The sequence below is a fragment of the Lycorma delicatula genome, chromosome 12 (genome assembly GCF_047948215.1).
Source record: "Lycorma delicatula isolate Av1 chromosome 12, ASM4794821v1, whole genome shotgun sequence".
NCBI lineage: Eukaryota > Metazoa > Arthropoda > Insecta > Hemiptera > Fulgoridae > Lycorma > Lycorma delicatula.
Window position 1 is genome coordinate 32,253,243 of NC_134466.1, and position 22,572 is coordinate 32,275,814.

At 35.0% G+C, this 22,572-nt stretch overlaps 1 protein-coding gene and 1 pseudogene across 5 annotated transcripts in view; both read right to left on the minus strand.

The window, feature by feature from the left end:
• LOC142332907 (retinoid-inducible serine carboxypeptidase-like) overlaps positions 1-20,296 on the minus strand; it is a 43,194-nt gene extending 22,898 nt beyond the window's left edge. For all 5 annotated transcript variants that reach the window (XM_075379607.1, XM_075379609.1, XM_075379606.1 and 2 more), the window contains exons 1-3: positions 20,175-20,296; positions 10,840-11,084; positions 6,743-6,973 (exon numbers count right to left, since the gene is read on the minus strand). In XM_075379607.1, coding sequence (XP_075235722.1) covers positions 6,743-6,973; positions 10,840-11,084; positions 20,175-20,223 — 525 coding nt within the window. In that variant the 5' untranslated portion in view covers positions 20,224-20,296. The remainder of the gene's footprint in view (positions 1-6,742; positions 6,974-10,839; positions 11,085-20,174) is intronic.
• On the minus strand, positions 18,722-18,843 carry LOC142333532 (5S ribosomal RNA; annotated as a pseudogene).
• Positions 20,297-22,572: the final 2,276 nt, after the last annotated feature.

Here is a 22,572-nt window from a genome sequence, read left to right on the forward strand (position 1 = left end):
TGCAATGGTAGGGGAAGGATCAGAGGGAAATGTTGTGGGAGACTGGGTTAGGTATAACAAATGCAAGAGGGACAATACTGGTGGATTTCTGTAAGGAGAACTCTTTGGTAATTGGTAATACACAAGAGACACTGTGCAAGCCCACAAGCCCACAAGAGACGCTGATACACATGGACACCAAGAATAAATTGAGAAAGGTAATAGATAGACTACTTTATGATAGAAAACAGGTGTAGAAATTGTTAAAAAAATTCAAAAGCATATCCAGGTGCTGAATCTATATCTATAGATTCGGACCATAATCTTATGGTGGGAGAGTTAGGATGAAGATGAGAGAGTGAACAAAGGAAAAAGAGGAGAGAGATTAAATAGGGAGGTACTGAAAGATGGAGACAAGAGGGAAAGGCTAAAGGAGAATTATTTGGTAAATAGGGAGAGAAGGGAAGAGGACACAGATCCTAACACAAGATGGATATATATGAAGGAGGATCTAATAAATGCAATCAAAGATTCTAGGGGTAAAAAGCAGACTAGGAGGATAAAGAAAGAATGTGTTACAGAGGTGATGGTGGATAAAATGGATGAGAGAAGAAAATGGAAGAATGTCAGAACAGGAGAGAGTAAGAAGGTGTACAGGAAACTAAATAATGAATTAAGAAGAGAGACGGAATTAGCCCCATCCCACTTCAAAAAAAAGAAAAAAAAGGTTCGTTAATTCATATTTTCATGAAAAAAAAATGTTCAAAATTTCACAATCTTCTAATTTCAAATCCAACAAATTACTGCCTAGGCTTTCCTTTCGGCCATCCTTTCTTGCGAACTTCCTTGAAAGTTCGCAGAAAGTTCTGTCTCAACTTCCGATGAAAGTGTGTCTAAGGCTTCGGACATGGCATCGTCTTCTCTTTCTGACGCCAATGACGTTCGCCGGCTTATATCACGTGACGAAAGCTTCAATGGTGCTGTGAGCATCGTTGCAATTGAATCTAAACTCGCAAGCGATGCACTTTCGGCGGCTGATGAACTTGATTCAATATCTAAGGATGTGCTTGGGCCGGCTAATACAGATGCTCTCGCCACAGTTGTTCTCTGAGCTTTTGGGGCCTCTGTACGTACAGTTTTATTATCGTCTGAGTCTGGTCCTTTTTATCGAAAAAGTAACTATCGAGTTACTTGCACCTCCATTTTGGTTGACGTAGATTTTTCCTGTTGTCACAGTATCCTTAGCTATATGACTCGTCATCGGAGTGATCTTTTGATCGTTGTCAGATAAATCAAGACTTTTCTTCATTACGTCTATTGATGGAATTATAATCGAAGATTTTGCCGGTTTATTAAACTGCGCTGGTACGGGTCTTATGTCAGTGACGTCAGTCCGGGAATGTGCCTTCTCATGTTTACTTTGTTGTTTCTGATGAGTCGACTCGATCTTGGAATCAATGATTCTTTCTATCATTATCGCAAGACTTGGTGCAATCGTATTAAGCAACTGCTCCACGTTGATTTTAGATGTGGGGGGAGTAGCAGCTGCTTCTGCGTATGTAGTCGATGGTCTAGGTGTACGTAGATTGACAATCTTCTTCGCTTCAGGGTAGCTGAGTTTTTGAAGCGTTTTAACTTCCTGAATGGCTGTTTCTGATTTGTATACTGGGCAGTTCCTAGATCGACAGTTATGGTGACCTTTACAATTAATGCATACTGGAGGGTCTTTACATGGATCACCCTCATGTATCTTCATTCCACATATGCATATTTCCTGCGCTTCACATACAGCTGCTGTGTGTCCGAATCGTTGACACTTAAAACATCTCATCGGCTGCGGAATGAATGCTCGTACATCAAGATGATGGATGCCAGCTTGCACCTTTTCAGGAAGTTTCGGCCTATTGAATGTCAAAACATGCGAGGCCGAAGGAAGAATCTCACCATTTCGTCTCATAGTAAGTCTGCGACAATGTGTCACTCCCTGACTAGACATTTCCTGCACTATTTCTTCTTCAGTGCAGTTAAGAAGATCACGACAAACAACAACTCCTCTGGATGTATTAAGTGTACTATGCGGTTGGACAGTAACCGCAAATTCACAGATCTTCTTCAACGCCTGGACTTTCTGGCTTTGCATGTCGTTGATAGTTTCGACATGTAATCCATTAAACGCCTTACGGATTTCCTTGACAGGACCACCAGCGCAATTTGTAATCTCTCTAGCAATTAAGAATGGACTTACCTTTTGGAAGTTTCCATTCTCCTTTGTAATAATTAAAAATCTTGGCTTAGGTACGCTATAGCCAAATAAACTTTTCTTTAATTCTTTACTGATTCTATCAACATCTTTCTTTATCTTATCAGATTCCTTACTTTTTTCCTCTTCACTTGTGGCGAATCGGAGGTTTCAAAACGAGGGTGTTTACGTGCACCTCTGCCACGTTAGTTTGTTCAAGAATATTCATGAACATATATCCCTTCTGTAGCAAGGCTAGCCGCCGGGGTACACCCCGCCATCGCAAGAGGCATGTGGACAACGGAAGGGTCTCCGTTACACCTGCAATAACATTGACCCTGGCCGCCACATCGCCAGCTCTAAGTTTGGTTTGTGTCCACTTCCTAATCAATAAATTGTTCATATCCTGTAGGTAGCGGAAAAATCCAATCCGTCTGTTGACCTGAAGATGGAGACAGGTCAATAAAGTAATACATCCGAGGAATTTACTCGGCGCCCCGTTAGCCAGCTATATCTATTGTACATAAGTACAGCTGTTACCGCCCTGGACGTGGAACGTAGATGTTGTGTTCCGGACGTGGGGATTACCTACCTCAGGGCATTATTATTATTATTATTTTGAGGTTTTTAAGGGCATCGACTACTTTGGTCATTAGCCCCATCCCACTCCAAAAAAAATAAAAAAGGGTTCAATATTTCACATTTTCATGTGTCAAAAAATGATCAAAATTTTACATTTTCTTATAACTTCTGATCCAACAAATTACTTTCTAGGCTTTCCTTTCGGCCATCCTTTCTTGCACCGTTTTTCCATTCTGCGAACGGCCTCAACTTCCGATGACAGTGTGTCTGATGCCTCGGACATGGCATCGTCTTCTCTTTCTGATGCCAATGACGTTCGCCGGCTTACATCAGGTGATGAAAGGTTCATTGGTGCTGTTAACATCGTTGCTATTGAATCTAGACTAGCAAGCGATGCACTTTCCGCGGCTGATGAGCTGGATTCTATCTCTACAGCAGTGCTGGGTCCAGCTGAAATAGATGCTCTCACCGCAGCTGAACTTTGCGCTTTTGGAGGCTCTATTGGTACAGGTTTTATATTCTCTACGTCTGGTGGTTTCTCAATAATAACTTGCACTTCCATTTCCGTAGATTCAGATTTTCTTGTCACAATTTCTTTAAGCTTGTGACTAGACGACGGAGTGATCTGTTTTTCTTTGCTAGATAAGTCAAGATTTTTTATTGTTACTTCAGTTGGTGGCTTAATAATCGCAGGTTTAGTTGGTGTTTTAAACTGCGCTGGTGCGTCTCTCATGTCAACGGCGTCAGACGGAGAGTGAGCCTTCTCATGTTTAGTTTGATCCATCCGATGAGTCGACTCAATCTTTGAATCTATGATTCTTTCAATCATCGTCGCAAGACTTGGAGCCATCGTGTTAAACAACTGCTCCACGTTAATTTTAGATGTGGAAGGGGCAGCCGCTGCTTCTGAGTAAGAAGTCGATGGTCGTGGTGTACGCTGAATAACAATTTTCTTCGCCTCAGGATAACTGACCTTCTGAAGCGTTTTAACTTCCTGAATTGCTGTTTCTAATTTATATCTAGGGCAGTTTCTTGAACGACAATTGTGATGCCCTTTACAGTTAACGCAGTTTGGAGGGTTTTTACATGGGTCCCCCTCATGTGTTTTCTCTCCACATATACATATTTCCTGCGCTTCACATCCAGCTGCTGTGTGTCCGAATCGTTGACACTTAAAACATCTCATCGGCTGCGGAATGAATGCTCGTACAACAAGCTGATGGATGCCAGCTCGCACCTTTTCAGGAAGTTTCGGCCTATTAAATGTTAAAACATGCGAGGCCGAAGGTTTCACCGTTTCTTCGCATGGTTAGTCTACGACACTGAGTCACTCCCTGACTCGACATTTCTTGTACAATTTCTTCTTCTGTACAATTTAGAAGATCGCGACAAACAACAACTCCTCTGGATGAGTTAAGTGTGGTATGCGGTTGGACAGAAACCGCAAATTCATCGATCTTCTTCTGGCTTTGCACGTCGTTGATAGTTTCGACGTGCAATCCATTAAAAGTCTTTCGGATTTCTTTAACGGGACCACCAGCACAATTTGTAATCTCTTTAGCGATTAAGAATGGACTAACTTTTTGGAAGTTTCCATTCTCGTTTGTAATAATTAAAAATCTTGGCTTAGGTACGCTATAGCCAAATAAACTTTTCTTTAAGTCTTTACTGATTCTATCAGCATCTTTCTTTATCTTATCAGAATCCTTACTTTTTCCTCTTCGCTTGTGGCGAATCGGAGGTTTCTTAACGAGGGTGTTTACGTGCACCCTCCGCCACGTTAGTTTGTTCAAGAATATTCATGAACATATATCCCTTCTGTAGCAAGGCTAGCCGCCGGGGTACACCCCCACTACAGGGCTACTAACCTTGGAGGGGGAAGGGTCTCCGTTACACCTGCAATAACATTGACCCTGGCCGTCACATCGCCAGCTCTAAGAGTGGTATGAGTCCATTTCCAAAATCGTTTATTATTCCATTTCCTGCAGGTAGCCGAAAAATCCAGTCCGTTTAGTGACCTGAAGTTGGAAACAGGTCAAACTGAAAAAAGCATAACCGAGGAATTTACTCGGAACCCCGTTAGCCAGCTATATGTAATGTACGTAAGTACAGCTGTTGCCGCCCTGGACGTGGAACATAGATGTGTTCCGGATGTGGGGATTATCTACCTCAGGGCATTATTATTAGTAATAATAATAAAACATAAGTTTCGTGTAGAATGAGTGGTTTTTTAAATGTTTGTTTTGTATCTTTCCATATTAAGAGTACTTGCACAGTCCTACACAAACAATGTTCTGTTACACTTTAACCAAAAACCAGAAAAGGTAACTGCAAACGACTTTTTTTATTTCATTTTTGCAGGGTTTTGTTCAGTGCTATGGATTTGGTTTTTTATTTTAGTCAATGTTTCATATATGTTTTTTAATTTTACTACAATTACTCGGTTTTTCCTGTGCCTCAAAAGAAAATTATTTAAAAAATGATGTAATGTGTTATTTGAAAATCAGTTTTCATAGTGTTAAAAAGATCAATTTCTTTAAAATATTAAAAAGAATTTTTCAAATATTTTTTCTGGTTGTCGAAAAAAGTGTACCTAAAGAGTAAAAAAAATTATAATACAAGATTTTTGAGAAATCAAATTTAAAGATGGGACTGGGGACTCACCTGAGAATCAACAAAGTGTCAGTGCTTATCAGCACTTCAAGATGGGTTGACAGGGTTCTCCTGCACGGTGTTCTAGTTTTTCTGCTGAAGACTCTGTTTAAATTTCTTTTGTATCTCTCTTAGCCTTCCTGATGTGAGTTTCATCAAAATGTTTGGAAACTTTGACACAGTTCTTCACAAGATTTAATTAACCCTTCCTTTACAAACATTAAACATTTTGTCATATTCCCAGCATTGTAGGTGCTCACAGCCTCATAATGCCAAATTCCAGAATATATATTGAAAAATAAAATATTTACGTAACAGTGTTTGTTGACAAAACAGATCTCTTAACTATTTAAAGTGAGCAAAGTTAACATCAACTATAGTAATAGCACCATGATGGAAGGACTGAAATACAACCTTAAAAAAATAATCTATAAGCATATTACCAAATATTTAGAAAAACAGTTGAAAATATTTTATTTTATTTTTATGTTTTAAAAACTCCTATTAACTTTACATAATCTTGATTTTACATAGTACTTAGAAGATAATTTGATACCTTTTTGGTTGTACACATTACTGCCATTGTTTAACAAAAATATTACAATCATGAATATTATTGTATGTGTAATACATATCAAAGTTTGTAATTAAAAATAAAATAAATTGAATCTTTTAAGTAAGAATCTAAATAATAGTGTCATTAATGAGTGTAACAGAATGAGTATTAATAATACGAATAATATCAAACAATACCATAATTTCTTCACATTCATCAACAAATTTACCCTTAACTTTGAACATACCAAAGATTACAGTGCCTCAAACTCACTGGTCACCAAAGTAGACAAAAAAAAAACACCTTTAAAATCATTATCAATCACAACTGACACATTTATTCACAACATCTAGTTACTTCATTCAACATATACAGCTTTTTCAGACATTATGTACACCAATATCAGTTGAAAACTCAGATGGAGAACTTAACTCAATACAGATTAATGCCTTACTGAAATATTTGTAATGCAAGTTTTATTAAAGAAAAAAGAAAAAACTCACTTATTACACTGAAAAATGATCAATATTTTCTTATATTTTTTTCAAAATCATGAACAAAAGATTGTACAACATTAATAAAGAATATAAAAATCCAAAAGTATATAATTAAATTGTAGTATTTAATTGGTAAAACTATATTCACATTCACCCACATACACAATGTATACAAATAGAATAACACACCCTAAATTAATTTTGAAAATTAAATATCTGAGTAAAAATAACTTTTACCTGATAAAGATCATATGCAAATTCTATTGCCATCTTTCCACCATAAGATTCTGCAAATATATAAAGTGGTGTTTCTGAAAATTTTTTTAATTTTTTGTAAAATTCTTTAGTAAATGTTACTAAATCAACAGCAATTTCATGATTGGTTTTAACATACAATGATTCATTTTCAACATAACTGAATCCACTACCAACTGGATTGTCAATATATAATACATTTACATGTTTAGTCTGTAAAAAATAAGAAAAAAATATGTTTTATTTATTAATATCTGGTTGCATAAAACATAACACAGACACATTGTGTCAGCAGTTCTCTGTAGAGATTCCAAGGCACCTACACGCAGTTAAGTGTACAAATATAAAAATAATACAAAAGAAATAATAATACAAGAATTAAAAATGCAAAAAAAATAAATAAAATCAAAAAAATACAAAAATGTATAAACTAATTAATACTAATATATATTAATTCATGTAACTATACAGAATTTTTTTGCTTAATAATTTGCATCTTATTTTAATATTCTATTTACTCTTTTATTTCATTAAATGTTTTGATTTACAATCATCTTCAAGCAATTTCTTTTATTCTTCACAAATTTTTCATGGTACCTATTTCCATCTGTATCTTATAACTCTAAAATTCAGTTAGTACATCATGAAGATAAAGATACCGAACGAAAACAATCTGGCATGTTAGTTGCGACTGCAGAAGATGATGTAAGAAGTTCTCCTTCATGAATAAGTCCGAGGATTTAATGTTTCTGAGATCCGCAAATTGCACAATCTTCTCCTACTCAGTAGACGTGGAAGTTGTGCATGAGATAGTGTCTATGTAATTCCTCCATGACTTTCTCGTAGCGTCTTTGCATAGATGAGGACATACCGCTCTAACTTTACGATACAAATTCAGAAGATGTACATTTGTAGGTCTGTGGGTAAAATTACACAGTGCCTGCCATCTTTTTCCAATCGCGTTTTGGCAATCATTCTACTAGGAAGGTCTTGGATTTCCTGATGTTGGTTGAATGTATCTGCTAGCATTCTCAAGTACCAGGGAGGTAAAAGAGGTAAGTTGATCAAGGGCATCAGCACTATCGTCATACTTGATGGGAAGGCTTTATGATAACTGTTCCAATTTGCTATTTCAACAATCCATCTCCGTGGTATTTTGTTCACCACGCGGTCGGCACCAAAACCAATAATAATTGGTTCATGGTCACTGCCGTAAAAGCCGTCAGAAACAGACCAATTAAGATGAGGGAGTAAACTCGGCGAGCATAAGGAGAGGTCGATGTTGGGCACTGTACCAGACGATAAGGATATGAATGTGTATGATCCATCATTCAGCAGACAAAGGTCTAAGTCCTGCCTCATTCTGTTTATGTTATTTCCCCGAGGGAAACAGGTTGCTAAACCCCATGAAATATGGTTGACATTAAAGTCCCCTATTATTAATGCTGGGAATAAAATTTAGACAAGAAGATTTTGTGTATCTAGCGCATTAAACACGAGTTCGGTTAGAGATATAAATTGCAGATTTGCAATTTGAAAAGGACAGAGATTTTGATGAAGACCACAGGAATTAGGGTAGTTAGTGATATCATTGTAGCTGATACCCCGTCACGTTTGAAGATAGCAAACCCACCACTTTCTCTCCTGTTTACAAGACAGTTGTATCTCTCAGAGAAATAGTAGGTATGTTTCTTGGAAAAACATCATTAAAGGTGCTTACGTGTAAATTAATACTCTTAACATCTTCAATACGGAACCAAAGACCTCGAACGTTCCACTGGATAATGTTCATAAATTACTTATCAATTACTAACCAGTTTTCCTTTTTTGATTTTATAACATTTAGGAAGTTTTTTGCATTTTCGGACACTTTGTCTGCCACCATATCCTCTTAGAGAGCTCGAGCTGGTGGTAAGGATTTGGAAGCCTAAGAGGATGAAGATACCCAGGGGGTTGGTCTAGTGGTGAACGCTGATAAAATCAGCTGATTTGGAAGTCGAGAGTTCCAGCGTTCAAGTCCTAGTAAAGGCAGTTACTTTTATACAGTTTTGAGTACTAGTTCGTGAATACCGATGTTCTTTGGTGGTTGGGTTTCAATTAGCCATACATCTCAGGAATGGTCGAACTGAGACTGTACAAGACTACACTCATCAAATATATCATCCTCATTCATCCTCTGAAGTAATACCTGAACAGTAATTCCAGAGGCTAAACAGGAAAAAGAAAGAAAGTAGGACAGAGATGCCTTACCAGGCGTTGATGTTTTCATAGATACCTTCACAGAGATCAAGGTATTTTGCTGCGTAGTTGGTGCAGCAAGAACCTTATGTGGTGGTGTACCAAATGAAGTAGTTTTAGGTAAACCACTATTAATCTTTCTAACAGAATTTACCTTCTTGCCAGTGCTCAGTGCTGTAATTGCAGTCGTGAGGAACTTCACTTAGTCTAATAAAGCTTCTACCAATTTGGTAAGTTCTTTGTAAGATTGGCATTCATTCATTTTCTTTTTGTAAATTATCAGAAGAGATAGCCTGATCAAAACTTACACCAGGTGTACAGGATTCCTCATGCTGAGGGATTTTCTGTATTCCTGACGATCAACAGGAAAGGAAACTTTCTGTTCAGTACAGATCTTCAAAATAGCTTTCTCAGAATTAATTTAATAACAATTAAATTATAAGTACCAAAATATAATTATGAATTACTCTTCACTTCATAACTAACAGAAAGGCTAATATTGATGTAACAATAAGATAACAATAGAAAATTGTACAATTCATACATTTCATTTTATGCAAGTATTTTTCACTTTTACTTTTTAAGAAACTACCCTACACTTTTTAAATGAATCAAGTAGTGTCATTTTCACTCCTGTTCACATATAACTTACCGAACAGCTTCTTATTTTCAATCACTGTACAAAGTGGAATACTTGTAATGCACTCTTCACTCGTTTGTTACCAAACACTTACTCTGAATACTCCTGCACACCGTGATCGCTTTTATCGCAAACTTAACTGGACTCGAACTTGTAACTATCCTTCGTAACGAAAAGATAGCAGGAGATTTATGAATCCCTAGTAATCGCAGACTCTGGACCACAGTCCCTTGCTACTGGGTCTTTCTTATTACTAGGTCGGTATTTTTTTATCTTTTGAAGGTTATACATTAGTTTTGTTTATTGGATTTACTGGCATTTCTCCCGTCACCCCTCCCCTATTTGGTCGCCCTAAAGCATGAAACCGAATGTCCATGCCTCGAAGGACTACTGTACCTTGAAACAGTTTAAGCGAACTAGTTCTAAATAACTTCTGGTGGAGCTAGCCTAATTGCATAAACAGTATAAGTACTGTCTACTACATCAGTTGCTTTTGTATCCAGCCGTTCACACGTCGTCTATTTTCTAAATGAGTATAATAATGAAATCTTATAATAAAATATCTTCTTATAATAAAATATATGAGCATCATAAATTAAAAATCTATTTCATCTATTTAATTAAATAAGGACAGCAATTCACTGCCGCCCTAGGTCGCTGTATCCCAGCAAGTACCTCTCCATCCTTTATAGCTGTTTGGATCTATAGATCAATGGTTGATCATTGCTCAAGGATAGCTTCCTCCAGCAATGCGGTTCCAGTCCTTCATTAAGCAAATTATTGATGATGCTGGTTGAACAATGCAACTGAATCAAGGAAGTCCCACATGGTCCCACAGTGAGGCTCATGCCAGTCTGACTCGCCACTTATGAGTGTCCAATTTTCCCCTTGACCTCTAAGTTAGAGTGGCCTGAGCTCTGGCTACCCCAAGAGTAGGGCAGTTGTACATCATATGTACGTTCGACTGGACCTCCCCGCAGACAAACAGCTCATCAGTTACCAGGCGGAATTGACTTTAATTACCACTGGTTAGATTCTTTTACCGGAATCTAGATTGATACATCTTCCTCACAATCTCTTTTTTCCAACTGGGATTCGAAACCAGTACTTCCGGATGAAAAGATGAGATGCTACCAATCTGCCACAAATACAATTATTTAATTTTACCCTTAAAAGTAATAATAATAATGATAATAATTACCCAAGCTGATTCTCGTTCTGTAAGGTTTTTAAAAAGTGTTCCTAATTCCTCAAAGTTACCATAACCAGTTGATGAAGCACCAGGACCACCTTGTAGCCATATAACAAGTGGATGCTCTGTAGCTTCACTTTCTTTTACAGCATTGATGTAATATAACCAGTAGAACATGTGTGCACCTTTTCTTACTTCAACATATCCATATTCTTGTGATCCTGGCCCAAATCCTTTCTTACCAGTGACAAAAACTATAAAATTATAACGTAATATTATAATAGAATATCATTTATTTATCTATTTAGACTGATTAAAAATTAATTAACTGATTAAACTGACTGATTAAACTGTAATTTGTAATCTGTTCTAAATCGAACAAAGACTGCTAGCTACTGTCTGTTCCTATGTAGTTAATGAAAGAGAACATTAGCTAGAAATGAGACTCTGCCAAGAGTCAGATCAGCTTAGCTTTGTTATATCTATTACTAAATGAATAAAAAGTACTGGTCCACCATTTACATGGAACAGTCAAGGGAAATCATGAGGAAAAACTTGATTAGAGCAACATCCTGAAATATAGAATAAATAAAAAAGAGAATCCACTAAAATCCTTAATACAAAAAATAAATGTAATAATGTGAATAAACAACAATAATAAATGAAACAAAAAAAGTTAAGGTTATATGATGGCAATAAATGAAGAAAATCAATGTCTTCTCAAGGAAAAGCATTCTGTAAACTGAAGGAGTGAATTTAAGTAAAATCCCAAATCCCACTTAACTGAACGATTGAACTGATATGTAAACACCAAAGTTAAAAATGTTGGGATTTTTTTATAGATCAATGGAATTAAAAATACCAATAAAGAAATATGAATTTAATTGAGATTATTTAAGTGACCCTATGACCCACGGATCAGACACTGACCACTAAGGATTTTTAAATGACGCGATAATTTTTAAAAACTTATTTTTTATGTCATAAAAGAGAGAACAGACAATTGAGAATATTAAAATATTTGAATGAAGAAACAATAGTTATGAAAAATTTTCAAATATAGACTGGTTAAACGATTTAATGTTCTTATGTGACATCACTCAGCATTTCAATGAACTGAATAAAACATTTCAGGGAAATGGACAAATAGTATTAATGATGTTTGAAAATATTAAAATATTTATGATGAAACTTGACATCTTCACCAAAGATTTGGAAATGAACATGAAATATTTATCCTCAATTACAAAAACACTTTCAAAACACATTAATTTTTGAAAATACGCTTGCCATTGAAGAAAATGCAATTAAAAATTATTTAATCATTAACAGGAAATAAAACAAGCTTTTTAGGAGAGATTTAATCAATTTTAAAGTTTGAAAATACATTCCACTCTATTTTATATCTATACAAAATGGAATTCAAAACAATGAAGCAATTAAGCAAATTTATGTGGCTAAGTATCCATGATTTAGAAATGGAATTAGCTAACTTTCAAAGCAGCTAAGTGTACAAAAATAAATTTGTAAACTTGATTTCTGAAGTGGAAAGAACAATTTCTGAATGTAGTGCAAATAATAATGATCCCATGCTAAAAACTGTAACTATTATATTAAACATATGAGATTCTTTACCAAACAATTTTATATCAATGAAGAAACTTGCTAATGTTCTTTTGGCGATGTTTGGGCCAACATATTCATGTGAAAAATTGTTTTCCTCAATTAATTTTGAAAAATCTACCAACAGAAATAAATTTAGAAATGAATTGACTGCAAAATGCATTTAACTTATGAATACGGGATATGAACCTAATATTAAGAAACTATCTGAAAATAAGCAACAATAGATTTCGCATTAAATATACATTTATCAACTGTATTATACATACACATATCTGTAATTACATTTATTAATAAAGAATATTTCATAATATATATATGCTTTTCTTTATTCTTTGTTTATTAAAATACTCAGTGCAGAGACACCACTCAGCATGGTGTCACCTGGTGTGGTAATTCATGATCACCCCATTGATATCAATTTTTTGACATCGACCTTTATTTTTTACTTTTCAACTGCAAAAGTAAAAGTTTTAAAACATAAACCATTTTAGAAGATTTTAAAAGTGAGGATCAAGAAAAGGCTCAACTGCCAAGTTTTTCTGTTAACAAATTTTCAGTGTTTCAAATTATTGGTAGGCTTTTTACCACACCTTCCCCACTTTCCAAGTGACGCCGCTGACTTAGTGACCCATGGGCTAGTATTAAATAAAATAATGAACAAAATTTGACCCACTAATCAAAAGGTTCACAATCACTAGTCTAGATCATCAGTGTCATTTATATTAACCAACCATACATATTTTACATGTCTTTTAGGTAAACACAGCAATGATGTTCAGTACTTCTATTGTTATCATAACTTAATGAAGCTTCTCATTCATTCTACCAAAGACTTACTGGATTTAGAAACATTTATTATTTGCTGTGAATGGCTTTGTAGAAGAACTCATAACTTGGCTTAGAAAGACTTTCTTCAGAGATGTCTTGGTTATATTTAAATGCATATGCTAAGCACTAAACACATACTTTCTAACATGCATTTTAATGTATTTCATCAGGTCAAACAACACTAGATAAAAGTTTAATGTTATATGACATATTTAAGAAACCAGTTTTTTCTTCAGCAAATCTTTTAATCCCTTTGTGTATGCAGACCATATATGACCTTGCAGTTTTCCTTTAAAGTTTAGTTTAAGTAATTAATGTTATTGTTGTTTCAACAAGTAAAAGTGACGTGGTCATCCTGCAATTCAACATCAAGTGAAACGCTCTGTGAGTTCTTGAACAAGAGCAATTAATCTCAAAAGATACTGGTTTATCCCTCTTACCAAACACAACTCTTCTAGTAGATGTCTGAAGATGGTACAATATGATATGGAACCATCCTAGCATTTTATGGAAATCCTAGCATTTTGCAGGATTAGTGTAATAGCATCATCGAGCCAATAGAGATTGGTTCTACTCATTCAAATCATCAAATGGAATTTTTAATTAATGGAGGTATTTCCATATTTTATAAAAAATAGCACAAAATACTGTCATTTCAGATTTTTTAATAAAGTTCTGCAACACCCTAACATAGAATCCTAATGATTTTTATCCATATAGTTGACAGCAAAAAATGCTTTGTTTGATTACTGATTTACCTGATAATTAATTTCACTGATTAATTGATTTTTACTTGTAATTTGACTTTAATGAAAAATTTGAATTTATATTAACAAAATGTTTTAAAAATTAACATTATAATATTTACATTGTTTTTTGCAAACATTTTTAAAGATTAACACTAATGTTTTCCAATCTGGTTCAATTTATGTTTTACAGATACTAGTTATTTTTCTTGAGTTATGAGGCCACAAATTAGGGTGGTATAATCTTTATTGTATTTGAATTGTGTCTGTTTGTTATTTAACATATTTTTTTGTGTTTTAGTATGGCTATTTTATAATATTTGAGTCTGTTAAAAAGTGTTCTTTGGGGCTAATGTGTTTATAATATCAAAGTTAACTTATGTGTTACAAATAAAAAAAAATCACCTAATAACATTAAATAACAAATTTGTTCATTTACAAAATGAATCTGATAGATTTTTTTTTGTCTTCAGTCATTTGACTGGATTGATGCAGCTCTCCAAGATTCCCTATCTAGTGCTAGTTGTTTCATTTCAGTATATCCCTTACATCCTGTATTCCTAACAATTTGTTTTATATATTCCAAACGTTGACTGCCTGCACAATTTTTCACATCTACCTGTCCCTCCAATATCAAAGCAATTATTCCAGGATGCCTTTAGATGTGGCCTATAAGTTTGTCTCTTCTTTTAACTATATTTTTCCAAATGCTTCTTTCTTCATCAATTTGCCACAACACCTCTTCATTTGTCACTTTATCCACTCATCTGATTTTTAACATTCTCCTACAGCACTGCATTTCAAAAGTTTCTAATCTTTTCTTCTCAGGTACTCTGATCATTCAAGTTTCACTTCCATATAAAGCGACGCTGCAAACATATACTTTCAAAAATCTTTTCCTGGCATTTAAATTAATTTCTGATGTGAACAAATTATATTTCTGATTGAAAGCTTGTTTTGCCTGTGCTATTCAGCATTTTATATCACTCCTGTTTCATCCATCTTTAGTAATTCTACTTCCCAAACAACAAAATTATTCTACCTGCATAGTCTTTTCTCATCCTACTCATATTTTTATATTCAGTGGTCCATCCACTTTATTTCTACTACATTTCATTACTTTTGTTTTGTTCTTGTTTATTTTTATGTGGTAGTTGTTGCATAGGACTTCATCTAATGGATGACATCCTACTTGTTACTTCTAATTCCTTTTTGCTATTGGCTAGAATTACTATATCATGAGTAAATCGTATCATCTTTATCTTTTCACCTTCATCTGTTACTCTGGACCTAAATTGTTCTTTAACCTCATTAACTGCTAGTTCTATGTAATGATTAAAAAGTAATAGGGATACATATTTTTTTATTACAGCTTCTTTCTATGCTCTTTAATTATTACTCTTGCATTTTGATTCCTGTAAATGTTAGCAATTCTTCTGTCTCTATACTTGAACCCTAATATTTTTAAAATGCTTAATATTTTATTCCAGTCTATGATATCAAATGCCTTTTCTCAGTCTATAAAAGCCATCTATTTCGGTTTATTTGTCTTTAATCTTCCTTCTACTGTTAATCTGATTGCTAAAATTGCTTCCATAGTCCCTAAACTTCTCCTGAAACCAAATTTGACTTCTCTAACACTTCCATATTCCTCTCTATTCTTCTGTACAGAATTCTAACTAAAATTTTTGGTGCACGATTAGTTAAGCTAATTGTTCTGTATTCTACACATTTATCTGCTTCTGCTTTCTTTGGTTATCATGACAATAACCCTCTTTTTGAAGTCTGACAGAACTTGCCCTTTTTCGTAAATATTACATACCAGTTTGTATAATCTATTCATTGCCTCTTCACCTGCTCTGTGCAGTAATTCTGCAGGTATCCTGTCTATCTTAGGAGCCTTTCTGCTATTCAAATCCTTTAATGCTGTATTAGATTCAGATCTCAGTATTGTATCTCCCTTTTCATCCTTTTCAACTTCCTCTGCTTCCTCTATAACACGAGTTTCCAATTCATTTCCTCCATATAACTCTTTAATATATTCCACCCACCTATCAACCTTTTCTTTCAAGTTATAAATCAGAATACCATCTTTAGTTAACACGTTATTAGATTTTAACTTATCTACCACAAAATTCTCCTTAGCTTTTTTGTATGCTTCATCTATTTTACCAATGATCATTTCTCTTTCCACGTCTAACACTTTTCTTTAATCCACTCTTCCTTCGATAGTTTCTACTTCCTGTTTATAGTATTTCTTAATTGATAGTTCTTTTTACTTTCTTCATCACTAGTATTCTTATATTTTCTACTCTCATCCATCAGCTGCAATATATCTTCTGTTATCCAAGATTTTCTACTAGTTCTCTTTGTTCTGCCTAGGTTTGCTTCTGCTGATTTAAGAAATTCTTAAACATTCTCCCATTCTTCTTCTATATTTATCTTTTTTACTCAGTCCTCTTGCAAAGTTCTCCTCAAAAATTTTCTTTACCTCCTCTTCCTCAAGCTTCTCTAAATTCCGTTGATTAACACCTTTTCTTCAGGTTTTTAAACCCCAATCTACATTTCATTATCAATAAATTATGGTTGCTATCAATGTCTGCTCCTGGATATGCTTCGCAGTTGACGAGTTGTTTTCTAAATGTTTGTTTAACCACGATATAATTTATCTGATACTTTGCAGTATCACCTGGAATTTCCATTTCATTTTAGTCCCTTCTTTCATTTCTTTTGCCCAGTCTGTATTCATCCACAATATTACCTTTTTGGCCTTTTCCAATGTCCAACTGTTATTAAATTTTCATCCATTTTTATGTATTTAATTGCTTTATCAATTTTTTTGTATACACATTCTACCTCATCATCATCATTATGGGCAGTTGTAGGCATATAGATGTTAACAATCGTTGGCATAGATTTTGATTTTAACCTGATTACAATGATTCTATCGTTAAACTTTTTGAGATACTCTACTCTCTGCCCTATCTTCTTGTTCATTGGGAAACCTACTTCTGCCTGTCCTTTAGGTGACACTGAGTTAATTATTCTACAATCACCTGACCAAAAATCGTTTTCCTCTTGCAACCAAACCTCATTAATTCCTACTACATTTAACTTAACCATTTTCCTCTTTAAATTTGCCAACCAAACAATCTTTTTCAAACTTCTAACATTCCTCGGTCTGTCTTGTAGAATGTTATTTTTTACTTTACTTGTTACCTCATTCGTAATTGTCCCTATCCTGGAAATCCAAACGGAGCACTATTTTACTTCCAGAAAATTTTACCAAGGAAAGCACCTCCATCTTTGCATGAAAATACAGAGAGCTACATTTTCTTCAAAAAAAATATAGCTGTAGTTTTCAATTGCTTTAAGCTGCGCAGTATTCAGAAGACTGAGTGATGTTGATATGGTTGTTTAAGTATTCCTGACGTACGCCCTTAACAACTACTGAAAGAGCAGCTGCCCATTTTCAGGAATCATTTTTTAGTTAGGTTCTCAAACAGATATCACTCTGATATGGTTGCACCTTTGATCCATCTATTTTGTATCACATAGCACTTTAACCCCTTTACCATAGGTAATGTCTCATGATTCATAGAGGAATAACATAAATGTCTTTAATGTGATGGTTTTCTCCTGCCTTCCACATCCTATGTCGTTGATCTTTTGTGTTCATCCGCCTTTACGAATGTTTTCCCATTCCAAAGACAAGTGGCTGCCCTGCCTTCTATCGCTCCTCCACTCTCCATAAAGGCTGTTGGCATTTGTAGATGGGGATCTGCTTACCCAGGTGCTGCTCAGTCCCAGCTTTTGTTAGCTACTTACACATACTACCATACGCAGTATGTGTAATCATTGCCCACTCTCTACCCCAGGGAGGTGAAAGTTCAGAATTTCCCTTCCTTTAAATCAGGACCACAAGGCAATTCCTAATTTCTCCAGTACTTTAGAGATGGTACTTCTTTATAGCTCATAGATATAAATTACAAACAACCAACAATGACTATATCTTGATACTCTACATATAAAATGTATCACGAAGTTCTCATAACCTATTCTTCTCGTCAAAATAATGGAAAAAGTTCATATAAATATATGTTCTAAACTGCTTCTTTTGCAAGTTAAGGCTAATGAAAAATTTTTACTTGGATTTTAGCTATCCCAATGAAATAAGTTCTTACTGAAATCTTTAGGACATTAATTAAGAACAGATGTAATAATCTCTTAAGGTTTTTGACTTGAAAAATGGATAATATGTCCCAGAACCGTATCTACAGTATTTTTTGAGAAATCTGGGTGAAAACAAATAAATTGGGGTAAAAAACCCTGTTTTATATGTTTGACTTACAATAACTTTGTTAAACGGGTAATAAACACATAAAACTTATTACAAAACTTTTTTCTTTTTTTTCTATTTATCCTTCAGAACCACCGTAAGGTATAGCTTCAGAGGATGATATGTTCAGATGTAAATGAAGTGTAGTTTTGTACAATCATAAGTCTACCAATCCTGAGATGTGTAGTTAGTTGAAACCCAACTACCAAATAACACCAGTATCCACGATCTAGTATTCAAATCTGAATATAAGTCACTTCTTTACTAGGATTTGAACCTTAGAACTATTGACTTTCAAAGCAGCTGATAGCGATGAGGAGTTCATCACTAGACCAACACAGTGGGTTAAAGATGCCAACAGCACGCGGTATTCCCAAGCGGTTGGTCACCATCCAAGTACTAACTGTGCCAGACGTTGCTTAACTTTGGTGATCAGACGAGAACCGGTGTGTTCAACATGGTATGGTCGTTGACATAATAAAACTTAGCAGACCATAGCAATTTATAATAAATGTTCAAAAAAGAGTCTGCCATTTTCAACACATTTCTTAGCATGCTTCTGTACTACTTTTATTTTACTTCTTTTTAGGTCTTCAAGTCTTTCCTTAGGTTAATCAGCCGCATCCATTAAGTGGGCATTTAGTTCCTCAGGAGAATGTATTTTTGTTATGTATACAAATTTTTTATCAATCCCCAGAAGCAAAAATCTAAAGGCGCAGATTAGGCGATCTTGGTGGCCAGGAATGTGGACCTCCATGATCGAACCTTTTCTCAGGGAAATGATGATTTAAATGAGTGTAAACGGCACAAGAGAAGTGGGAAGCCCATCCTTCAGCTGGAAGTATACTTTGCATCTCAACACTAAAGAAATATCTTCAAGTAGCTGTGCCAATTCTTTTTAAAGAAAGTGCAAGTAAACATCAGCATTTAAGCGGCCAGGTCATATGAATGGTTCAAACAGTTGACAGTGAAAAAGGCTGCATCATACATTGACGCTAAATCAGTGTTGAAAATTGTCTTCCACCATTTTTATTAATAATATAAGTAAGTTTATAAAAGTTAAAGTAATTATCAATAAACTAGAAGTTATTATTGTTTTATAGTTACTAGGTTTTTTCTTTTTTTTTGACCTATGAGGCCAGATATTTAGGGTGGCATAGCCCTTACTGTATTTGAACTGTCTGTTATTTAATATATTGTTATTGTATGACAATGTGATTATAAGTTCTATGCAAAAGTCAGGAAAGCTTAGTAACTTTATTGTTAGCTTTCTTCTTTTCTTTTATATAATTAAACAGATAGTGTTAAAGAATTAGAATCCTTAAAGAAGTTTTCAACAGGTGAACACAGAAAAATGAAGTTTATCAACTTTTTCTATCTCAAAACGATTTATTTTTCAGTAAGGGACAACTTGAGATATATTTAAGATAACTTTTGAAAAAAATTAAATTTTCATTGTACTGGTAGGATTGTCATTGCTCAAAGTTTTTTATATCAAGATTTGTTTTCAATGCCCTTTAAAATTATTTATCTAAACCCTTTCCTTCCCATTTCAAATTTTTGAGTTAATGGGGATTTTCTTGATGGTTGGGGTTGTCGTTGTCTAATAATAAAAAAATGATCATTTTGAAATGGAAGCATTTTATAAGTATCATTTTTCTACGTTAAACTATGAAAACATTATTTAAATGTTCCCATACTTTATTACGGTAATACATACTACATACTTATAACTGTTTAATTGTTATAAAATTTATATTTTAATGGGTTTATACAAATTTCTTTCTAGAAACAAGTAAACTTACTTGTACTGACACAGAAGAAAGTTAAAATACAAAAAACACTTTTGTACATTATGTTCAGTAGAAATTTTCACTACAAATGAAAGAATATCAATAATACTTAAAACTTTATTGATATGGAAGTTTACAGACAACTTAATCAATTTTAAGATAGCACTATTAAAAAAGATAAATAATGCTTTGATTTCTGTAATTTACGTGTGACAAATGTATAAAGATTTATTTTATGATGATGTGTGACAAATTTATGTGTGACTAATAATACATTAACATTTATCTTATGATGCAAGTAGATTTTTAAATATTAAAATAACTTTGATTTTTTATTAAAGTTGAATAGTTCAACAGAATTAAAATTTTACCGGTAAATCCTTTTTAATTTATTTTATTATCCGAGTAGTTTTGGATTTAGGCAAATTTTTATTATTTTTTTAACAAATAATTCTCAAATATTTACTGTTTTTCTTCATTTAATAAATAAGTAAGTTTATAAAAGTGAAAGTAATTAATTATCAATAAACTGCAAGAAAGGGTAGATTTTAAGTTCTATAATGTCAGGAAAGTTTAGTAACATTACTGTTAGTTTTCTATTTTTATTTTATATAATTTTACATGTTAACAAAGTATGGGACTCCTTAAATAACTTTTCAACAGTTGAACAAAGAAAAATGAAATTTATAAAATGTTTTTCTACCTCAAAACAATCTAGTTTTCTGTATGAGACAACTACTGTACTTGAGATATACTATAAGCGACTTTTGAAACTGGTTGTTTGAAAGTAATTAAATCGTCACTATTCTGGTTAGGATTATCATAGCCAGAAGTTTTTTAGATACTTTCTGATTACATGGAGGCCACCTGTTTTCAGAAGGAAGATGATTTAAAAAAAACTCAAACATCTGGTTAGATTATATATATATATATATTTTTTTTTTTTTTCGTTAAACACCCCCAACATCCCCGGCCTCCGCCGTTAGGCTATGCGCAGGAATATCGGAGTGTCGTGGCAGTCGACTGCCCCCCTGTCTGCCTTTTCTTTGGCGTCCCATCGGGGTCCTCTCAGTTTCATCAAGATGCAGTAGCCCTCCCTTCTGGACGACCACTACATCCCTCCACTGAGAGGCTACCCTTCCCGTCCCTACACTAGGTTGCCGGCTACGCCTTGCGCGAAGCCGGGAAACCGCCGCGTCCCCCCTCTCATACCTGAGGGTCCCAAATGCATCATCGGAGCACCCCAATTGACCTTCATTCTTGCATATGAAGGAGCCAAAGCGTCCTCTGCATCCAGGCTGCCTCCCTGGCCCTACACGGCGACCACGATTCGCCCCCTACACATTTTTACACAAGTAATAAAACACACTCACACCACCACTTAGCCGCCATCAGTTAAGCCTAGTAACACAGCCATACAAAATACATAATTAATAAAAGTCTATTCTTCCCATCCGTCTCATTCTTCGGCTTCGTCACCGCTGGTCGTGGCCTTCCTACACACGGTCGCAGTGATCGTGTATGCCATCCCGTCAGCAATATAAACACAAAAACATAAACAAAAGAAATGAAATACACACTACAATAAAATAAAATTCGGTAAACACAGTAACTTCCCGCTGCTGCGGCAGCTCTCGTCGCAGTCAGCCACCACTATCACGTTGGCTCCGATTGCACTCCTCAACCGGCAGGAAAACACAAAACAACTTAATAAAATGAAATAAAATAAGATAAAATAAAACACAATCAGGACAATAGCGAAGAACCCTCCCTTCAGTTGCAGCCCATCACGTTGGTGTCTGAACTTATTCCTCCTTCCGCAATCCGCGGGCACGTTCGCCGTGAGTGCCCTCGTAGCCGTTAGCAGGAACGGAAACACAATCAATAAAATAAAATAATTCTACAATCATACAACACAAGGAAAATACATAATAAATGAAACCCACACTTCATGTTGTCTCTTCGGCGATGTCACCTCTAGCCGTGGCCCTCCTGCACACGGTCGAAGCGATCGTGCTTGTCATCCAGAGCCGTAGAGTACCAACCACAGTGACAATGGAGACAATGAATTCGCAATACAGTACAATACAACAAAAAAATAAAAAATATAATAGAAGAAACACACAGTATACTTGCTAGGGACATTGCTGCTTACCCGCGCCTAGAAGTCTTCTCCCCACTCTCTTCCATGTACCTCCTTCGTCTTCAGGATGCTAGCCACCATGCTCTGTACCGCCTCCCATTCTCTCTTCCCTTTCAGCATGTGAGCTACAGTTGTTTCTGGAGTGAGGCCATCTGTGCCATGCCTACGCCGGACCACAGCCCACCTTTCGCACTCGTAAAAGGTGTGCTCCGGCGTGTCATCCTGGCCGCAGTAGACACGTACATCCAGTAGATAAACTATCAAGTT